The sequence below is a fragment of the Aaosphaeria arxii genome (assembly GCF_010015735.1).
Source record: "Aaosphaeria arxii CBS 175.79 unplaced genomic scaffold BU24scaffold_2, whole genome shotgun sequence".
NCBI lineage: Eukaryota > Fungi > Ascomycota > Dothideomycetes > Pleosporales > Aaosphaeria > Aaosphaeria arxii.
The window spans coordinates 3,923,209-3,943,577 of record NW_022983475.1 but is presented as its reverse complement, the minus strand read 5'-3'; the positions used below and the strand labels follow the sequence as shown (position 1 = coordinate 3,943,577).

Here is a 20,369-nt window from a genome sequence, read left to right as displayed (position 1 = left end):
CGGGCAAAGCGGAAACATTGATTGATTGATTGATTGATTGATTGATTACAATGTGCATACGCTCTCGCTTTCCCTTGCACAAGCACGAATGTTCGCGCCTTACCGCTTTCTGATAACAATAGCTGTCTCGTACCTTAATGGCTTTTCAGAACAGTAGGTACCCTGCATGCGATTGACGATTATCCGATGTTAAGGTTTCGAGAGTGAGGCGTTTTGATCGATGATGTCTAGGTGTTTACGAGTATCTTCAACAGATAGTCCATAATTCACACGACTAATTATTCGAATAACAGCACTACCAACCCCCAAAAATGTAGAATCAGAAAGTGCATTGTAACAGCTAAGATCGGGATTGTAACGCCGTTGACGCTTTGGCTGTTCACACCTCTTGTCTCAACGGCGTGTCCGTTTAACCTTCGCAGTCCACATACGCCGCGCACGCGCGTCTGTATACGCGTAGGCAAATCACACACATTCGCACCCATCGATATGGACCTATGTATTGAATGATATTCAGGGACGGAGTATCTCCCGATCCATCTCCTCCGTGCTCCGAGCATTATTGCGGCGAAGCTCGACATTCGTGGTCGCCGACTTGAGCCACAGCGTCGGAACCGTGTGAAAGAAACGCGTGCGATTAACTTGTGATTTTTGCTTGTTAGCTTACGTGGGAAGGGTGGGATGGGGTGATCGATGATGAGGTTATTCGAGTTTCTCTTAATTTGGTTTTTTGGTTGTGAGGGACGAACGGACGGGAAGGGAGAATCGATAGTTTGTGATTTGTGTAGGTGTGTGTGTGGCACAGGCAAAGGCACGAGGAACTGCATTATTTCTTGCACATGTTTCAATAGTGAAAGTGGTTGTCCGAGGCGATTGTGTTTCTTCCATTTAATCATTGCAAACAATAATGAATTTCTATCGTGCGTCATCTTGGCAACGATCGTTCATGTCAGAAAACAGTGTGTCTAGTTGTCAAAAGGTGTATTGAAAAACCCACGAGCTTGCCGATCACATGCGGTGAAGATCTAATGGCCAAGCCAAAAATGATAGATATTCGGCGACAAGCTTGACTCGCAGGCTCTTTGATGGAAGTGATGTGTCTCTAGGGTCCATTTGACATGCGTTAACTAATGTTGTAGTATGAGAATCGTGTTAATGTGAGAGTCGGCCTTATTGTGGATCATACGGCATCTGTGTGCTTGGATTGTGTGTGGCGTCTGCACGTCACAACCTACTCATAACGTCGACGACATAAATTATATGTATCTTGAAAACACGGAGTAAATCTTCAGTTTTATATTATTCAGCCAAGAATTTCTACATGACATTGTCAAGGCCACAGCTCCTCGGTCCTCCACCCAGCATTCGCCCGTGTGCTCTCGTCAAACGTGTATCGAAAGCGACGGGCCGTTGCGGGATCGCTGATGTCGGTCTGCTCGACGACATCAGGGACGATGACGACAAGCCGGAAGTTCTTCCGGGCAGTTGTGTCGTGGAGATCGGTGACTTTGGCGCCTAGGGAGAGGTTCTGGGTGTCGTAGGAGGAGGTCACGGGATGGCCTGGGGGAGGGCCTTTGAAGGATCCTAAATGGTTATATTGTTAGATTGATGTCTTCACAAGCACAATAGAAACAGAAATTATGAAAAGAAATCTTGGATAACTGGACGATACCTTTAATCCCCGGCGACTGATTCCCAAAGTTGGCCGTGAGCTCTCTCCCCCAACTCCACCCCTCCACCCCCTCCTCATCCACAACCCTCATCCTCTTCCCAACCTCACTCTTCACGGTCCTCACCCCACTGCTCTCCTCCCCCTCGCCCTCCACATCCTCCGCAACGACGAACGCCCTCCCCCTAACCCTCCACTGCGTCCCCTTCTCCTCGCACCACCAAACCGCCTCGACGGGCCCGCCCCCACCACTCCCCCTCATCTGCTCCTCGCTCTCCGCATGGCCCGGCCCCGTGCCGAAGATCTGCGCGACCTTCTCCATCCGCGCGTCCGTCGTGAAGGTCGGGAGGTCGCTTTCGTAGGCCCGCGGGTTGCGCTCGGCGGGGTTGTGTTCGTTGTCCGGCAGCTCGGTGAAGAAGCCGCGGAAGATGCAGTACCGGGCGCGGGGTACGTAGGGCGTGGAGGATCCTGCGGGCGCGGTGGAGAGCGTGCTGAGGACGAATTGGGGCGGCTTCATGGAGGAGAGGTGCTGGTTGAAGAGGGATTTCCAGGGAGCTTGGGGGAGGGCGGAGGCTGGGGGGGCGGTGGTGGACATGGTGGTTAGGAGACGCGACAGGCGTCGTTGGAGGGAGGTGGAAGCTATGGTTGGTTTGTGGTGGTAGGTTGTAGGTTGTTGGTGTTGTAGGAGGCGGATTGGGAGGGTAGGTGAGGGTATAGCTGTGGAGGTGGGTGTTAAATGTTGTTGTTGTTTTGGTGATGATGGCTCGATGGGTGTGGTGTTTAGATGATGTCGTCATGCATCGAGGGCTAGTTGCAGAACGAAAGTGTAAGTTCTGGAGGTAAATCCTCGATTGCGGTCGATTGTCGACACGCCATTGCTATTCTTCACTTCCACGCAACGTTGAGAGCTCTATCTCATTCGATCATCATTGAAAGGAATAAAGCGATGGTGTTGAGCATGACGAGCAATACATGGGCTATTTCGAAACGCGATCTCATTCGCTGCGACGTTGTACGCCTTGGCAGGGCAGAGTGCAAGCAAAGGTGCACGGAGTACAACAGCTTCGGCTCGAGCGGCGCCACCATCTGATGAGTTCAGACACTGCGAAACATGAAGAAGCACTCGCCGAAACCAGATGCACCTAGGACCTCACTTAGATGATACCGACTCGCCTATTCATCATTGACCTATTCTTCTCGCCTGGAAAAGGAGGATGAAGATGATCTTGCAGCTTGCTTGCTATGCAACCCCTAGAAGCGTGATATACCCCAGTCCTGTTCCCCTTCAGCAGCAATGCAGTTTCAATACGGAACACAAACATATAACAGCCAGCGTTAAGAGCCGCATTGGGAGGCAGAAATGACCTTTTTCTATTTCTGCAACGGGGAACGATAGCAGGGTGACCCTTCGCAATAGCAGAGTCGGGCTGACCGTTTGATTTATTTCATGCGAGCATGCATCAACGCCCGATCATGTTTTGTTCTTGAGCTGTTGCTGTCTCTCTCTCTCTGCTCGCGTGCCCGGATCAAGCCGCCGAACATGGATGGATGGATTCATCACATCACAGCTACGTCGCCCTTGCTCGCGGACGTTTCGTCACCACCTTTTCACACATGCAATAATAAATCAGACTTGCTAAACCTCGTACTCGAGGCCATGTTCGAGACAAAGGGGGTTGAGCATGCTAGGGAGACGTGGATAGATTAAGAGGCATCAAGTGGCAGGCTTTGACGAGGAGTCGGGCGCTTGAGTCTCGAGGGTCTTCGAGCAACGAATGATCATTCAACAATCTCGGAGCGGCACATTGTGTTCGTACTCGGGAGACGCGAAGTATGGTGAACTGAAGGACGAAATGGAGACAAGCGGTCGACGTGTCCAATGTCGCTGGGGGGCGGGATGGTCAGGTGGCCTCGACATCTCCGAGTCCAAGGGCACCGAGGACGTGGTCCATTATGTATGCGATCAAGGACGAAGCAAGAAAGTAAAAGAAAGATCAAATAACTAGACAAGGCAGGAAAGACGGTGGCATGCGGCGAGGACTAAGCGACAGCATGTTGGGAATCAATGTTGAGCCGTTTCGATGATGATTGAACTTGCATAATGGACGGTGGGGCTGCTCACACCGCACCGCAACGGCATGAGATGATGCAGAATAGGCAGACAGCCTCCCCATACGATTTCTGAAGGCAATTACTGGAGGAGCAGAGCTGCGAAGAGGGGAGATGCGAGCGGAAGAGGCTGACTGGGGCTGATGCTTGTATGAGATGACTGCGTGTATTCGAGCATGGAAGTCTGCTGCCGCAATGAACGTAGGCGCTACATGTGCGGTGGAGGATGACGGGTTGAACATTAACGAGTAGATTGATTGGCATCTGTATCCGCGCAAGGCCCTGCTCTGTACAGAGTAGCGTGGCTTGGGCTGGAGTAATAATGCAATCTACCTACTGCGTTAACCATGTATGGCATTTAGTTGTGGTGGACAGACACGGGAGGGATGCAGATGCGAAGCTCCTCACTCGAATTCCAAGCGAACTCCGGCAGATCCGTCATTACTAACGACTCTCGGGGTTGTCAACACCTTGTCTTTCTTTCTTTCTTTCTTTCTTCCTTTCTTTCATTTCCAGTGCGCACACGTGCCGCAGGAGGGGTTATTACCATGACGGACATAATTGCAAGTTCTAGAGAGTCGAGACATGGAGATGGACGTCTGGTACTAAGAAACTGCCTTTGTGACCATGAATTGGGGATTGGTTCCGGTCAAAGATTCCCAAGTACCAGAGACTGTTGGGTGCATTATTGCCTAGGAGGGAATTGCACAATGATTAGCCATGGTACGGATGGGGTTTCTAGATCTGCGGTCTGCCCTGATGGCATGGCATGGCCCGTACCATAGAGTGGTGTACCGATGCATATGATGATCATCAACCTCTTCGTAACAACACACACACGCTGTATTCCGCTTCAGATGAGGGGAGGGGAGGGGGACATGATATGGCATATGGGATGGAGTAAGAGGCGCACTCCCTCATCTTTTATTTCCATCCACCCATGCAGCACCACCAACAACAACAACACCAACACTACCAGCACCATCTTCTACTCCGATAATCTCACACTCTCTTTCTTTCATGAGGCCTATCCCGCCGCAAGCCTACACGCACCGAAGGAAAGGATGAAAGAGAATCAATAGTAGATGGAGAGAACCATTACTGGGTCTATGCGTGACTGTGTATGCGGATGTATGTTGCGTTGTGTGTGTGTAATTGTGTATGTGTGAGGGGAGTGGAGAGGGAGGTATGCGACATGTTGCCCTGTCCCTGTCTGTCCTAGTAGTACTAGTCTACTGTCCAGGAGTCTAACCAATCAGAGGCTGAGAATGCTGATCGCATTTCGCTCCACCCAAACAGCCAGTCAAGACAAGACAAGACAAGACAACCCTGTCACTCAATTCAACTCTCTCTCGATCCCGGCCCTGGTCTTTTGCAAGGTAGATAATTAGAGAGAGTAGTCAAACTAGCTCGTAATGTATTGAGCTGCAGTGCATGCACTTGTTGGCCGTTGCTTGCTTGCTTTGCTTGCTGTATTACAGTTTGTACTGTGTAGTATGCGGGTGGACTGGTGGTATTAGTGATGGTTTGTACAGTGTAGGGTAGGGGAACAGGGACTGAGTAGACCAAGTCGACTAGGCATGCGGCTTCTCTCTTAAGGCAGTCAGTCCGCCCTCCCCCGGAACGCCTCCCTCCACTTCCACTTCCACTTGCCTACACTTTCCCTACACTTTCCCTACACTTACCCTACACTTGCTTCCACCTAAAGTAAACTCGCCCTCCCACACCCGCGCACCCGCACACCACACCCACCCACACACCCTCTTCTACCCTCTTCTCGCCTCTCATCTCACCTACAACTCACCCAACATCCTCACTTCCTCCTCCTCTTCTCTACCTCTTCTACTGACCACCACCACCACCCGTCGCCCATCTCCGTCCTCAACTGGTTGCGAATAACTTCCTATCTCCCATCGATCTCTTACACTCCACACTCCCGCCTGACGACTCTCCCGTCTTCCTGGCTGCCTCTGGCCGGGTTTGCACAACAAAACAGCCCACTTCCGATCTCGTTGATCGTAACTAACACTCACTCAATCACCTTCATCTATCACAAGCAGCACTTCCATCCCCCTCACAATGTCCGACATCGACAAGGCATTCACCTTCCTTCACGATAACATTCCATCATGGTTCACGGACATGGCTGGCATCGAGGAGAACCTCGTCCGTCTCCAGGCGGAAATGGCAAAGATCCCCTCCAGGACCGCACCCACCAAGAAGAGGACAGGCTCGATCGAATCTATAAGAGACATACATGACATAATTCCTGGACAAGGCCCGTCTTCCGACGCTCAGCAATGCCTCTCCGCGGCGCGCAAACGGAAGGCCCCATCCGTCATCTCCGGAAATGCCTCTGGCCCAGCCAAGTCCCGATCCAAGGCTATGATCATCGTCTTGTACGATGGCGAGATTCAGAAATCGTTTGAAAAGCTGGTAAGGGCCATCGGCACCGGGCGAAACATGTTGCGAAAGGCGAAGATGGCAGCCAAGATGGAGGAATTGGCCGCGCTTGCTGGCCCGGAGGACAGCTCAGATGACGATGACGCCGAAGACCCAGTCATGGCAAAGATTGGATATAGACCCCGAGTTGGGTTGACGTCGATGAGATCGAGGGGAATGATGAGAGGAACATTCGGCAATAACAACCCGGGCGCTATCACCTCATCGGAATTATTCGACACGACCGATAAATCATTGGAACAAGCACAGAGCCTATGTGAGAGGGCGGCACATCAGTCACTTCGTGAGGGCGATTGCCGAAAGGAACTTGCCGGCGTCCACCGACACTTCGAAAGTGTATTGATCACGGCCACGAAGGAGCACAGCAAGCGTGCCGCGCAGCGAAAGGAGGAATCGCAGGAAGAGTCCAAGACTGATGCAACCCCAACACTCGATGTGGCAGCTGCTAAACCCCTACACCCAACCGTGCGGCCCTCGCCCGCCGCGATCATCTCGTCGAAGGGTATCGACATAGAAGTCGACGATGATGAAGACGAGGAGGAGTTTGTCATGCCGCCTGTTCGACTAACTTCGCGCGCACGATAGTCCTGTACTTTCCCTTGGGGTTTTCTGTTGCGTTCGAGCGATGTCGTTTATTTTCTTTTCTTATTGGCCCAAGGGCCGGCGTTCACTGGATTCGAGGGAGGACACATTGGATGACCTTACGCAGAACACGAGCACATCAGCATAGCTTCCGTCGGCGCGGTGTCTGGCATTGTCTATATTATACAAAAACATCTTGCATGCCGATTATTTCGATTTCTTTTACTACGACTGGAACTCGCCATCTCACTGCCTTGGAGACACGTCGTTTATTTCGGAACGCACTTTATTGTTGGACCATGTCTGCTATATTACGGACTCATCTCTCGCTATAGGATTGTAATTAGTTTCTCTCATTGACTGGAAATCATATACCGTTAAACCATCATCGTCATCACCTCTCCTGCTATTGTGTAGCCACTTCTCGTGTAGGGTCTCCTCGCTTCTGTGAACTTCTTCCGTCTACTTATGCATGGCAATTGATACTTCCCACATCATCTCTTAGCACCACAAACCCTCCAAAATCGCCGAAGGGGTATTGTATTCGCAGAGGGTCGACGCTCTTTGAACACCAAAAACAATCGATGTAGCCGCAAGAGCTCATGGCAGTGACTGAATACTTGGCCATTAATATCCCAAGCCGCTGCAAAGCATTTTTAGAGGGCGTGAATCCGTCGTTAAAGCAGCGGTATCATTCAACTTATAGTGACTGGAGATACCTACACCGTTGTGCAATTAATCACGTTTTAACACTGGGGACCTTGATCATGTTCGAGTCCCTAGGTAGATCAAAATTGGTGATTTCCAAATGATGGCAGGATTGAGTAGGGAAAAAAGCATTTACAGCTATACTGAAATATGATCTACCGTAGACATATCTTGAGAGTAAATAGCGAAACCCTCCATTTTCTTGAGTTCTATGTTGTTTGTTGCCTTGACAGACGCATCGTGAACACTGATACTAAGCCCGATGCGGATTGGGTCCTTTTCGTCCATATGAAGTGTTTCAATCTGGTCCGTGCCTTCGACCATACAACACAATCCATTGTGCCATCGTCCAGACTATATACACGCATTCGAAACATGGATGCTACAGATGAGGAAGATTTGAAGCTTTTACGGGCCTCTGCTTCCCTACTGTCTGATCTCGAGAGCTTGCTTCTCAGTCTCGTGCGGAGACGAAGTCAGGATGGTACATTAGGCAGCATTCGCCAACATGTTCGGACTGAAGACTTGAGTCGAGTGTTGTCATTAGTATGTTCATTCTACATAAGATATATCAATTACTGACAAGGGACTAGATAGAACCATTCCAGGAAGATCCCCAACTTCTGGACACCCATCTCAAAAGATTCGTCCCGCCACTGGTAGATGCGTTTCTAGAGACATTACACGCACGCACCCGGGGCAAACCCAAGAAAAGATGCATCCCCCTTTCCCACGCCATCTGCCGAATCTTGAACCTTCTTTGCAAAGTCAGAGGCGAAAAGGTGATCAAAGGGATCTTGAACAACGAGCCCCGTTACCTCGAGCCGATTCTGCAGGCGTTTGAGAACGGGGAGAATTTCATCACGGCTGATGGGGAAGAGCTGCCGCAGTGGATCATTCCTTGGACTGAGCGTTACGTGCTGCTTCTTTGGCTGTCCCATCTTCTGCTCACTCCGTTTCCGCTGGCATCGATCTCTGCGACTGAGTCTTCGCAAGAGGTAGCTACTCAGTATAAGATTGAACTTCCGTCCGAAGCTCCTGGGATAACACTGCGTGTGATTGCGATATGTATGAAAGGACTCCAGTCGGCAACGAAAGAGCGGAGTGCCGCTGCACAGCTTTTGGTTAGGTTATGTGTCCGACCCGACATGCAAGAACTGGGACTGCTGCGTTCTTTCGTCAAGTGGTCACTGGCGTTCTTCACCACGATGTCTGAGGACTCTTCGGATATCCATGAATGTTTGGGCATTCTCAGTTTTATTTCTGGTCTGGTTACATCGGCGTCCAACGAAGAAATTGGATCCTTCCTCCCCAGTGTTTTCAGATTGTGCCAACAGATCATGAGTCAGGGTACTTTATCCTTTGTTCGATCTTCTGCTGTTGCCAGGAAGGTGACCCTTAAGGTGTTACGGAATGTGGTTGTACATGCTATTCAGTTCAGCGCAATGTCTAGCGATCTAGACACTACCACCGTCCTCGAAGAAACCATCGAACTCATGCTCGAGGCTCTCGCGGATGGAGACACGCCGGTTAGATATGCAGCCAGCAAAGGACTCAGTATTATCACTATGAAATTAGACCCTGAAATGGCTGGGGAGGTCGCCGAGGCTCTGCTGGGTTCATTCGAAGAGAACATCTATCTACAAGGGACAAAACGGAATCTGAGCGCAGTCGATCCTCTGCGCTGGCACGGGCTCACATTGACACTATCACACCTGCTCTACCGCAAGGCCCTTTCGCCCTCCCAACTCCCAGCCATCCTCAACGCGCTGCTCCTCGCACTTACATTCGAACAGCGCTCAGCAACCGGCGGGTCGATCGGCACCAACGTGCGCGATGCGGCTTGTTTCGGCATCTGGGCCCTTTCGCGACGATACAGTACGGATGAGTTGATGTCGGTCGACACGGCCTCCGTTCAGGCTTCAGTACACCACAAATCGTTGTCGATTCCGCAGGTTCTTGCCATCGAATTGCTCACGACCGCTTGTCTCGATCCAGCCGGGAATATCCGCCGAGGATCATCGGCAGCTTTGCAAGAGCTTATCGGGCGTCATCCTAATATTGTGGAAGAAGGGATTACGCTGGTACAAATTGTCGATTACCATGCTGTTGGCCTACGAGAGCGCGCGATGTGTGAAGTAGCGATCAAGGCAGGCGAGTTGCGACAGATATACTGGGATGTATTGTTTGAAAATCTCCTGACTTGGAGAGGAACTGGCTCTCTAGATGCGTCTTCCAGAGAATCCGCCGCTGTTGCCGTCGGCAGGATGGCACGAAGCAAGTCTGGCGAGGCCATCCATCACATGTCGGAGGAGATTTGTGCCAATTTGAAGCGCTTGAAGCCCAGAGAAATCGAGGAGCGTCAGGGATTGCTCTTATCACTCTCTTTGCTCTTGAAGCAGGCAACATCGCTACTTGCTGAGAATCAAGACTCTGCGAAGCCTCCCGTGGATCTTACTTATCTGTGGAGTCTTTTGACTGGTGCTTTGAACCTCGAAGACAAGTCGTTCATATCGCCCGCACTGCGCCCAGAGTTCACTGCATCGTCAATGTGCTCATTCTTGGGAGCACTAGCGGAGCACACCAGCCAAGTTCTTTACAATGAAGTGGAGATACCCACCCAGCAGGTCATCCGACTTCTCAATCTCTGTCTGGGTCGCCACGAGGAATCAGTGCTGGAAGCGATTCCGAAATCAGCGGGGTGCGTGTTGAGGATGTTGTCCAAAGCCTCCAACTCAGATGGAAACCTTCTTGTCTCCGACTGGCTCGATAGGTTGGAGAATGAAGCTTCATACAATGGCCTCCGATGTTCCGGGTTTGCTATCGCTCTGGGCGCCGCATACTCTGCTACATCCTCACCTGAGCTTGAGACCTTATCGGAACATCAGAACCGGATTATCAACGTTTTGACATTCAGATGCACAGTCGCAGTAGCCATCGAAGCCAGAACCGTGGCCCTGAAAGCCCTCGGCGTTCTCTTAAGCCACGCAGGGACCAATTCATCCTCGAGCGTCCTGCCCCAAAAGGCGCGAGACCAGGTCGTAAACGCTCTCCACATCGCCCTCAACGACTACACCGTCACCGAAAGGGGAGACGTCGGATCACTCGTTCGCCTAGAAGCCTTAAACACCATCGACACCGCCTGGACGTCCGGCCTTCTTCAAGGCTCCAATCTCGAGCAATCCCTCCGCGCAGACGTCCTCCGCCTCTCCCTCGAAAAACTCGACAAAGTCCGCACTCGCGCCGCCCTCGTCCTCGAAAACAGCAACGACCCGCTCTTCCACGGCATCGGCGCCGCAACCCTCGAGGGCGTATCATCCTACGCCTACTTCGCCCACGCACTATCTATTTTCACGCCCTCGCAGCCGACCGAAATCAAAGAGGCACTCTGCCTCGGCTTCATCAGCTCCGCGGGCATGGGCTCCGAATCCGTGGTCCAGAACTCGCGCGCTGCGCTCCTGGACGCTATCGACCGACTCCCACCACCAGAAAACGACGACGCAGACACCCTAACTTTCCTTGACATCGCAACCTGCTTCGTCGACCTCCTCCGCAAGTCCCTCGACAACGAGCGAACGCTCCTCCCCATCTTAGAAGTCTTCGCCTTCCTCTTCGACATGCGCGTCATGCAAAGCCTAGCCGGCACCTCGTTCAAGTACGTCGTCCCCATTCATCTCCCCCCCCACCCCTTTCCCTTACGTCTCTATTGAGATGAATATATACTGACACAAAGTCCGGGGAACTCAGTTTCCGAACCCTCCTCTCCCTAACCCAAAAATCCCACTTCAAGTCCACACACATGCAGAAACTCCACCTTTCTCTCGACGTGTACCGCGGTTTAGGCGACGTGGCGGCTACGAGGGAGGACACGGTCAAGAAGGTTGTGGGGATGCTGTTGCATCCGTTTCCTAAGGTACGTTTACTATTGCTCGCTGGGGAAGGAATTTAGACATATGTGGATGATTGCTAACGCGGGGAATAGATTCGCCTCACGGCCGCCGAGACGCTGTGGATTCTCACGAGGGAAGAGGGGCTTAAGAGACATGATTGGAGCCTGTCGACGAAGAGTCTGAAGGGTGTTGTTGAGGGGATTAGGGGGAAGGTTGTTTCTAGCGGGGCGTAGCATATCACACAGAGCATATCATACATAGCATACCTAGCATAGCACAGCAACATCCGAACGAAAGCTTTCATTACCCCTTCCGCACCATACTATTCAATCCCAAAAAGACCCCGAAGCCTCTCATCCGCCTCCACCAACCCCTTCTTCTCCTCCACCCAAACATCCCACAACCCCCCCTCCTCAACCCTAACCACCGCCTCCAACATCTCCACCACCTCCCTCAACGCCCCCTTCAACTCCTCCACTTCTCCCGTCTTTCCATCATCCTCAACACACCGTATCCACGCGAACGCGACCCCCCGCATGATCTCCCCCCGATGCAACCCCACCCTCGGCCACGCGTTCTCCATGACCCGGAGGTAGCAGCGCGCGGCCGTGACCATGAGCGGCGGGTACGCGAGGCCAAGGGGCTCGGCGAGGACGTCGGAGAGGAGGGCTGTGAGGGGTTGGAGGTGCGTTGTTGATGATATTCCCATTGCGGCGAGGAGGGGCGGGAGGTGGGATAGCAGGGTTTGGGCGAGGCGGGGGTGGGCGGTTGGGGGTGCGTGGAAGAGGGGGGAGAGGATGCCGGTGCGGAGGATTTTGGAGAGGGCGGTTGTGCGGGGGGTGGATTGGGGGGAGGAGGGTGAAGGGGGGTGCATGACGTTGGTGAGGGCGAGGAGGGCTGGGTGGACTTGGGAGAGGAGGGCTTGCGAGGAGGGTTCGGGGGTTAGGGTTGGGATGTAGGTGAAGAGTGGGAGGAGCGTTTCTTCGAAGACGGATCCAAGGCCGGTGCGTGAGAGGAGGGGTGAGGGGGTGCGTTGGAGGAGTCGGGTGAGCAGTTCGCAGCCGGTGGCTTTCCATTCTATCTCGATGTCGTCTGTCATTTTGAGGATGGGAGGTACGATTAGGCCCCAGTTCGTCTCTAATCCTTTGCCGTCTAGTGATGTTATTGACCATCTCAGTAGTTCAATTACAAAATAGTTCCTGTCGTCTTTCCAGGGCTCATTGCTAGTATCATCCGGGGACTTCGACTTCCCCCGTGTATCTCTGCTTGGCGCCTTGTGTCCCGCCGCCGTGAGGGTTGGGTTGGCGGTCTTAGCCTGCGAGAAAAGAGGGCGGACGGTAAGTGTGAGGAAGTGAGATGCGAGGCGGGAGGATAGCTCACTATTTCTGGTGGTCTTTACGGCCTCGATGGCCTCGGTGGGATCCTTGACTTCAGGATTACGGAGTTGCCAGGCCATCACAACGTCAAGGGCATCCTTCATCCATGGGCCAGGTTTGGTATTCAGTGCTTTGGCGAGCTCGGTACCGGTGATCAATGGCTTGAAGTTGTACGCATCAAGTAGTGAGTAGTCTGAGACCTGTTGGAGAAACAACGCGTACGACTTGAGAATGCCTGTGATCATGATCAGTTCTTGTCATCATGAAAGACGCATTGGACATACTCTCTCGTGAAATGGACTCTAGGACAATTTCGTAGAGCATGGAGAAAAGCACCTGCGTACGCCACGCAGGGCCCCAACGACGGATAGCCATTCCAAGTGTGTCCCGAGCAGTGGCATTCACGTCAGCCTTGCCTGCATTGCTTCGCCGTAATTGGGTTGCACATAGGTCAATGAGCTTTCGGATCTCCTCGCCGTCCCGTAATGAAGCAGTGATGGTATCACTGACTTTGTTAGGCGCTTTGAACCCCTCACGGGCCACCAGATGAGCAGCATAATAGGGTTTCTGTGTTGGCTTTTGGTGAGGAACAGTGGGGGCGTCTGCCCAAGGCATGACTGCTGCACATATCCAGGCTAAGTATTCTTCCTCTTTATCCCGGACTAGTGATTTGGCGATGATATCCGGTATGTCCGCACCGGGCTCCCGCAGAAGTGAATTGACAAAGAGGTATGCTCGGCGAAAATATTCAGTGTCTGGAGTCGGAGCAAGCTCACGTGTAGGATCTGTAAATATTGTCGCATAGAGTTTCAATCTGTCAATGAGCTCGAGCGCCATGAGCGGGTCGGGCCCTTTCAACATCTTCTCGAGCTCTATCCCCACCCGTTCGCGGCTGATCTTAATCTTGAGCGCTTCTCCTATCTCCTGGTTGCTCATTGCCTCCTCGGTTTTGGGGTCGATGACATAGTTCAGGCGGCTGGCAAATCGGATTAGACGCAGTACCCGTAATGGGTCATCCTTGAACGTTTGATAAGGCTCCAGGGGTGTCCGGATGACCTTTGCAGCGAGGTCATTGAAACCTCCTCCCGTGAAATCCTCGATCCGTGAAGTGTTCAAGTTGAAGAACATAGCATTGATGGTGGCATCACGCCGCATGGCGTCTTCTTCCGGTGTACCAAATTCCACAACAGGATTACGGCTGACCTCATTGTACGTCTCTTTTCTCAGATTGACAAGATCGATATCCAGGCCCATAATATTGGTAGTGGCAGTCTCTAGGTTCTTGGACTTCTCTGGATTTGCCTCGATTTTGTGAAGTCCAGGAGCTATTTTCCTGCTCTTTTTCTCCCCTCCTCCTTTGGCATTCGTTTGCTCTTTGGGCGAACCTTTTGCTTTCTCTTTGGTTTCCTCCTTCGGTTCGAGGCCATATTTTTCGGCATTCCCCGGAATTTCGAGATATTCAAGGATCTTCAATCCAAAGTGTTCGCCGGTCATTTTGTTAATGGCTACATCGATATCATGGCTCCCAACACCGAGCAATTTGTCTCGGACCCAACCGCCCGTAAATCGCAACACGATCTTCTCTTGCACCAGCTCCTCCGGAACCTTGACGGCTGATTCTAGTGGTCCTGAACCCGAATTTTCATCTATGTAAGCAGCCACATCTAACAGCAACTGACGGAGTCTAGTCTCGGTCTCTGTCAGTTGAATGGTAGTAGGATTTCCGTCCGTTTGTGAAGCCATGGTTCCGTACGGATGTATGGTGCGAGGAAATGATACGCTAGTTTTCCGCCTCTTTCGAGTCGGCTCTTCTGAAAGATCGGATGAGCGACTCCTTTCCCTCGACATGCGCTGGAAGTGGGCAATCTGTCTGGAATTCGTCCTGTTCTGGAACTGGAATGGAATAGATCTGACTAGGCTTCGACGTGCCAAGGGTTCACGTTTTAGGATGATGGGAATTAATCGAGAGGAAGAAAAATGGCCAAGACTCATCAACGGCATGCATGAGTCAAATTATTTTTGATGACTGGCTTGCCTCTTATATTCTCTAAGCGTGGACGAGATTTGGATTTTTGTAATATATGAGCATACGTCTGATAGCGCAACGACCCGAAACTGAAGGAAAGGGAGGGTGAGGAATGGGGGAAAAGCGTGAATGCTTGGTGTTGGTGTTGGTGTTTGTGGTGGGAGGGGAGTGAGTCCCTCTCTAACCAATGTTTTCGTCCGACCAATCAGAAAGCGTATCGGCCGCAATAACCCTGAATAGCCCTTCGTCACACTTCCATCTTCCACCTCACCCTATTTACTAGATACCGATCAATTCAGCATCTGCCCCTACGTCTACGAGCACCATTCCCCGCCTGCCGCCGCTGCCGATTACGTCCAGGACCGCCTACTCCTACGCGAATGCATGAGTGCGATATCATACCTCGCGCGCGCCATCAGTAATTCCTGGGCGCATCGCCCAAGCCCCCCATGACACCGCTGCAAGATGCCACTCCCAAACCCCCGAAGTATCCCGCAGACCTCGAGGCGTCAATGATACTCCCTAAACAACGCGCATCGCCTGCTTCCTCCCTCGGATCTCTACCTTATCGGACTTCGAATCCCTCGCTGCACAAGCTCTTTGAGTCAACTACCCTCCCCGCCTCAGGTTCGCGACCCAGCTCTGGCACTGCTACCCCCACTGCGTCCGCAATACCTGGCTCTGTCTTCTCTCCTGGATCACGACAAAATGGTGCTGGAACTCCCGGAGGTATGGCATCAGGTGTATCAGACGAGCACCGAAGGCTTATACAACAAGCGTTTGCACCCCATGTGGCTGTGCTGGCAGATATGCAGACCGAGGAGATGATTCGAGGGAAAGGGTTAACGGAAGGGCTCCTGCAGCTTCTACGGCCATTCGGGGAGTCAGTACCAGGGAAGGTTACAATAAGAGACAGTATTGGAAAGAGTGAGAGTTTTGAGGACTTCGGCATACGTTTCGTCAATCCGCATCACAGCCTCGGGGTTCCGCAAGTCCCTGTGCCCGGCCAAGGGTTACATATAGACACAACGAATGGACAGAGAGATGCTATACGGTCGTCATCAAGTTCAACAAGGCAGCGCAGTGTTGGAGGCGATGTTGCACAGATAGAGGAATTGGTCGACCGTCACCTGCAGTACTCCGAGTACAACTCTCATGGCATGGTCCCTGATTACCTCCATCAAGGAGATCTCGCTGCTCAGTCCGAGGGATCTTCATCGCCATTTTACACACTCTATCTGCGACGATTATTATCTGGACTGCCAATGGTTCCACATGAGACCTTTGCTCACCCCGTTGCGAGCATCATTGCAGTCAGTTCTCAGAATCCCAATCCTACCGAAGAGTTTAGAAGGCTCTATGCAAGGCAGCGGGAAGGCGATCTTCGGTTGCCGCAGTGGGTGGAAAATGATTATCTCCGCTATTATGTCTTGGTGCATGAAGAAGAGACTGGGGATATCGCCAAGTCGAACCAGCAGTTCGATTTAATGAAGCGCCATTTTGGGCTGAATTGCCATCTTCTCAGATTGAAGAGCCAACAGTGCATAGCTTCTGATGATGACGCGGTTCGTCTGCCTACTTGTGAATGGATGTCTGCCTCGGAAGAGCTGGCAGAGATCCAGAAGCGAGGTATGTATGAGTGGCAATCCCGACTGCAGACCTAATTCATGCGCCGGGAAAACAAGTACTAATCCTCTACCAGAAGCTACGGATGATATCACAGACCCCACGCCTTATATTCCAGACTCCGATGTGACTGCTATTCGAACATTTATTCGCGAGCTTGTTGCACAATCACTCGTACCCCAAATGGAGCGCCAAGTCTCTCAGTGGAACGAACAAGTCCTTGCAAGAAGGCGAGGAATATCTGGCCGCTTCATGTCTCTTTCAAAGCGTTGGACGGGCTTTGGTTCAAGCCGTAGCAGCTCGTCGCCCGCACTATCGAATTCAAACTACGATAGTTTGCAGGGATTCTATCGACCAGACTCCCCCGAAGCTTTGATGAGAAAGCTCGCGGATTACTCCTTCATGCTCCGTGACTGGAAATTGGCCTTGTCAACATATGACGTTCTGCGAACAGACTTCAACAACGACAAGGCCTGGCGACATTACGCTGGTGCCGCAGAAATGGCCGCCATATCGGCACTCATGTCCACTGCTCCCCTTACATCAAAGACAAGAACAGAAAATGTAGACACATGGCTCGAAGCTGCATCATATAGCTATACTGATCGCCAACGGAGCTCTGCCCCTTATTATGCTCTCCGAACGCTCGCCCTGGGCCTCGAACTCCTTCGCCTACGCACTGGTTCGGCACTGGACGACGCTGCACGATGGGCTTCTCGCATCATCGAAACCGGACTGGTTGGCACGATCGGAAGTGCCTTATTCACGGAGAGGGTCTCTGTCTGTCACGCTGCGCGGCCCGGTATTGGCCATTTCAAACTTGGCTCACGACACCGCAAGGCCGCTCTATGGTCTGTCATGGCAGCTGAAAAGTGGTTCTTACTCCACAAAGCCCTCCAAGCGGAGAGGTGCATAGACAACGCAATACAGCTATACACGTCAAACGACAACACGGATGTGCCCGTGAAGCTCCCCTTCTCGCAGATGCAAGCATTCATCGACGACCTACGCCGCCAGATTCTCGGCCTTCGATTATCAATAAAGGGTTATGATGAGGACCAGGAAGACTCAATAGTCGACCCAAGCCTCATCGTAGAAGAAGCAACCGAAACCCTTGACACAGTGTCCCGACCACAACGAAAGTCACTCATCGGTGCCACCGCGCCACCGATTGACGTGGGACCTCTCAGTCCAACACTTGAGAGATCGGAAAAGAAGGAAGACGATAATTTCGAATAAGCATGGAATGGCTATGGCAGCCGAATTTGGGGCCTCATCTTATCAACTAATTTTTTTCTCCCTTCTCTAGCAATTGTAGGGACCATGATTTGGCATCGCATTGGCGTTGGGATTCAAAGACTATTTTAACGACACTAAGTATAAGATGATGGATGGATGGATGGATGGATGGATGGAGGCGGCGTTGCGTTGCGTATTCTGGGATGTGTAGTTAGATGTAGGCTTGACATATATATTTATTGCATTGTGCTACGTTTCCTATTGAAGCATCCTTTGCTGCTTCGAAAATCCCTTTTACCTGGACACATCTGGCATGCCACCTAGTTGTGTAGCTTAGCATGACTATTGACATCTTCCGGCTCACGTTTCCCGTGAAGTTTTGCGCTTCTATGTTGTTACTACCAGTGTATTCTTAAGACATGTTCTGCCATTTCCCCTCTATATACAACACAGATACTAGAGCTTAAGGTAGAGTATATCCACCATCAATAATAATATTCGAACCGGTCATGTAGCATGCGGCATCGCTGGCCAAGAATACGTAGAGCTATTAAAAGAATCAGTCATGCTTTACTTGTGAGTATTCATTTGGAGCGCTTACCCCCCTGAGCTCCTCTGGCCTGCAAATTCGCTTTGCTGGTATCTGAGAGAGCCACAATTTTTGTAGGTCTTCCGGTTGCCTTGTCAACACTAGATCAATGAGTCAGTCATATTGAGATATCTTGAACACTAAGACCGACACGTACTCTCAGTCATGATGTATCCCGGTGAGACGCAGTTCACCCTTGCGAAATCCGTCCATTCTACTGCAAGACTCTTCGCGAGCTGAACCACAGCTGCTTTCGAAGCATTGTATCCAGCCTGTGTCTGTGGTACGTTCACCAGGTTCGCGCTGACCGACGCGGTAATGACCAAGTTTCCTCGTCCCTGTCTCTTGAAGATCTTCCCTGCTGCCGCGGCAGTCCACATTACACCTGTGTAGTTGACATCATTCACATAGGCCCAGTTCTCCTCTTCATAGTCAAGCGACGGCACGTTTTGGCAGACTCCTGCATTGGCTACCACAACGTCTAGTCGGCCGTTGCCGAACTCCTTCGCTATCCGCTCGAATGTCTCTAGAACATCAACACGCTTCGTCACATCAAGGTGATAGGCGGCAATCCGTTTGTTCGTCTGCTGAGCGATGCTAGCGGCGGTTTGCTCGGCGTCCTCTGCGGTGCGGTATGTGAATGCAACATCTGCGCCAGCTTCTGCAAGAGCTTGAACTACCTGACGGCCGATTCCTCGCGATCCGCCTGTGACTAGGGCCGTCTTTCCTTGGAGAGAGAACTGCTCTAGCACGGGTGTGGTCAGGTTTGGTTGATACAAAGGCATGTTGTTAAATTCCCGTGGAAGTTTAAAATCTCGGGGTTGTATCCTGGCAAGTTATCGTCGAGACAGTAAGTTGACTTTGTTGAGAGCTGGCGATGAAATTTCCCCTTGGACGCATCTCGATTATTAAAGAAATCATCTTTATATACTAAATCCCACCGAAGGTTCAAGACTAGTTTCTTTTCACGACAGTGTGCTGTTTTCTCTTATTCTCGTGGCATGTACTCCACTGGCGTTTCTGTGTTTAGCTACGTGCCCCGATACGGTGGTCTCGGATAGAGGGCATACTGGTCGGAGGCACTTCCTCGGAATCGACTATGCCCCGTGTCGAGTACCTGCGTTCTCCCTTTGAAATCTGCAAACTGACACGGAAGGGAATACTTCTTCGGCAAAGATGAAGGAAGTAACTGAGGTAGTGGTGCAGTTTACAGACAAGGAGATCGAGATTTGTAGGTGCTGGGACAAGGTGCATCTGTCTATATACACATATATGAGAGTATCAAAGTAGGAATTCTTTGAAGAAGCTAGAAAAGCCTTCCTTTAGAGCTGCAATGCAGGCTTATTTCAAACATACAGCATATCTACATACCTACAATATGTAAACCGACTGAGAAACTACCGGTAGTAGTGATCGATCAGCAATAAGTCAGTGATCGGGTCCAGTCACGTGCCACGTCAGCCGATTGTTCCAGCTTCACGCGCCAGTTTCGTGAGCCAATCAGAACGCATGAACCGAGCTGTGCGCGGATTCGTGCACAAGGCAATTTGGAATCTAAATCCGTTCCTCGTTTCGTTAAATAACCTCGTGCAGACATGTCTCAGTCTCGTCCACGGCTCACGCATGCATACCACGCGACAGAATAGCGCAAATCCACCTGACTGAATCTCATGTTGAACCTAAAGACACACTTTCACGAGCTATACTCGACATATAACAATGCTTCCTTCCACCAACATCGTAGACGTCTTTTGGCACCCAGCTGCAATTCTTTTACTTGCCTTCATATTCTTTTTCTGAGTTACAGGATGTCCATCTCGCTTGTCCTGCTATGCAGCTGTGTTGTCGTTTACATGCTCGATGTATTCGGAGTCATTGATGCGAGCGCGACCTGAAGTTCGAACAGAATCAAACATAGCTGACTCGATATCTTCCACGCGGCATCGATAAAGCCGACTCTAGTCTATGGCCATCAGTATCACAGTCACATAGGAGGCAGGCGATGCCGGCTTCAGGACTCCCGTGGCGTGTGAGAAGTGTCACTCAACGGGGTATCTGGCAATCCAACCATAAGACCGAAATAGTCAGGCGG

The 20,369-nt window shown here is 51.4% G+C and overlaps 6 protein-coding genes across 6 annotated transcripts; 3 read left to right on the top strand and 3 right to left on the bottom strand.

Moving 5' to 3' along the window:
• Positions 1-1,330: 1,330 nt before the first annotated feature.
• On the bottom strand, positions 1,331-2,264 carry BU24DRAFT_343000 (uncharacterized protein; the record flags this gene model as incomplete). Its single annotated transcript, XM_033523344.1, has 2 exons — positions 1,331-1,584; positions 1,673-2,264. The coding sequence occupies 2 exons, from the start codon at positions 2,262-2,264 to the stop codon at positions 1,331-1,333; spliced, it is 846 nt and encodes a 281-aa protein (XP_033388250.1).
• Positions 2,265-5,410: 3,146 nt separating this feature from the next.
• On the top strand, positions 5,411-7,126 carry BU24DRAFT_129122 (uncharacterized protein). Its single transcript, XM_033520997.1, has one exon. It carries the CDS (start codon positions 5,858-5,860, stop codon positions 6,824-6,826), a length of 969 nt encoding a protein of 322 aa, XP_033388249.1. The 5' UTR covers positions 5,411-5,857; the 3' UTR covers positions 6,827-7,126.
• Positions 7,127-7,867: 741 nt separating this feature from the next.
• BU24DRAFT_448294 (beta-tubulin cofactor d) lies at positions 7,868-11,731 on the top strand. Its single transcript, XM_033530875.1, has 4 exons — positions 7,868-8,077; positions 8,125-11,186; positions 11,279-11,444; positions 11,514-11,731. The coding sequence occupies exons 1-4, from the start codon at positions 7,907-7,909 to the stop codon at positions 11,652-11,654; spliced, it is 3,540 nt and encodes a 1,179-aa protein (XP_033388248.1). The 5' UTR covers positions 7,868-7,906; the 3' UTR covers positions 11,655-11,731.
• Positions 11,732-11,743: 12 nt separating this feature from the next.
• BU24DRAFT_341273 (poly A polymerase C-terminal region-like protein) lies at positions 11,744-14,540 on the bottom strand (the record flags this gene model as incomplete). The annotated part of the gene is made up of 2 exons (XM_033523264.1): positions 11,744-13,032; positions 13,082-14,540. 2 exons carry the CDS (start codon positions 14,538-14,540, stop codon positions 11,744-11,746), a joined length of 2,748 nt encoding a protein of 915 aa, XP_033388247.1.
• Positions 14,541-15,097: 557 nt separating this feature from the next.
• On the top strand, positions 15,098-18,114 carry BU24DRAFT_448292 (uncharacterized protein). Its single transcript, XM_033530874.1, has 2 exons — positions 15,098-16,452; positions 16,526-18,114. The coding sequence occupies exons 1-2, from the start codon at positions 15,273-15,275 to the stop codon at positions 17,686-17,688; spliced, it is 2,343 nt and encodes a 780-aa protein (XP_033388246.1). The 5' UTR covers positions 15,098-15,272; the 3' UTR covers positions 17,689-18,114.
• Positions 18,115-18,151: 37 nt separating this feature from the next.
• Positions 18,152-19,062, bottom strand: BU24DRAFT_476985 (NAD(P)-binding protein; the record flags this gene model as incomplete). Its single annotated transcript, XM_033532956.1, has 3 exons — positions 18,152-18,235; positions 18,290-18,378; positions 18,435-19,062. 3 exons carry the CDS (start codon positions 19,060-19,062, stop codon positions 18,152-18,154), a joined length of 801 nt encoding a protein of 266 aa, XP_033388245.1.
• Between the last annotated feature and the right edge of the window lie 1,307 nt (positions 19,063-20,369).

Excerpts from the sequence above, each read along its gene's own strand:
- BU24DRAFT_129122 (XM_033520997.1), top strand. The coding sequence starts at position 5,858 with ATGTCCGACATCGACAAGGCATTCACCTTCCTTCACGATAACATTCCA.
- BU24DRAFT_448294 (XM_033530875.1), top strand. The coding sequence starts at position 7,907 with ATGGATGCTACAGATGAGGAAGATTTGAAGCTTTTACGGGCCTCTGCT. Across the intron at positions 8,078-8,124 it reads TGAGTCGAGTGTTGTCATTA|ATAGAACCATTCCAGGAAGA; the intron begins GTATGTTCATTC and ends ACAAGGGACTAG. Across the intron at positions 11,445-11,513 it reads TGTTGCATCCGTTTCCTAAG|ATTCGCCTCACGGCCGCCGA; the intron begins GTACGTTTACTA and ends CGCGGGGAATAG.
- BU24DRAFT_448292 (XM_033530874.1), top strand. The coding sequence starts at position 15,273 with ATGACACCGCTGCAAGATGCCACTCCCAAACCCCCGAAGTATCCCGCA. Across the intron at positions 16,453-16,525 it reads GGCAGAGATCCAGAAGCGAG|AAGCTACGGATGATATCACA; the intron begins GTATGTATGAGT and ends ATCCTCTACCAG.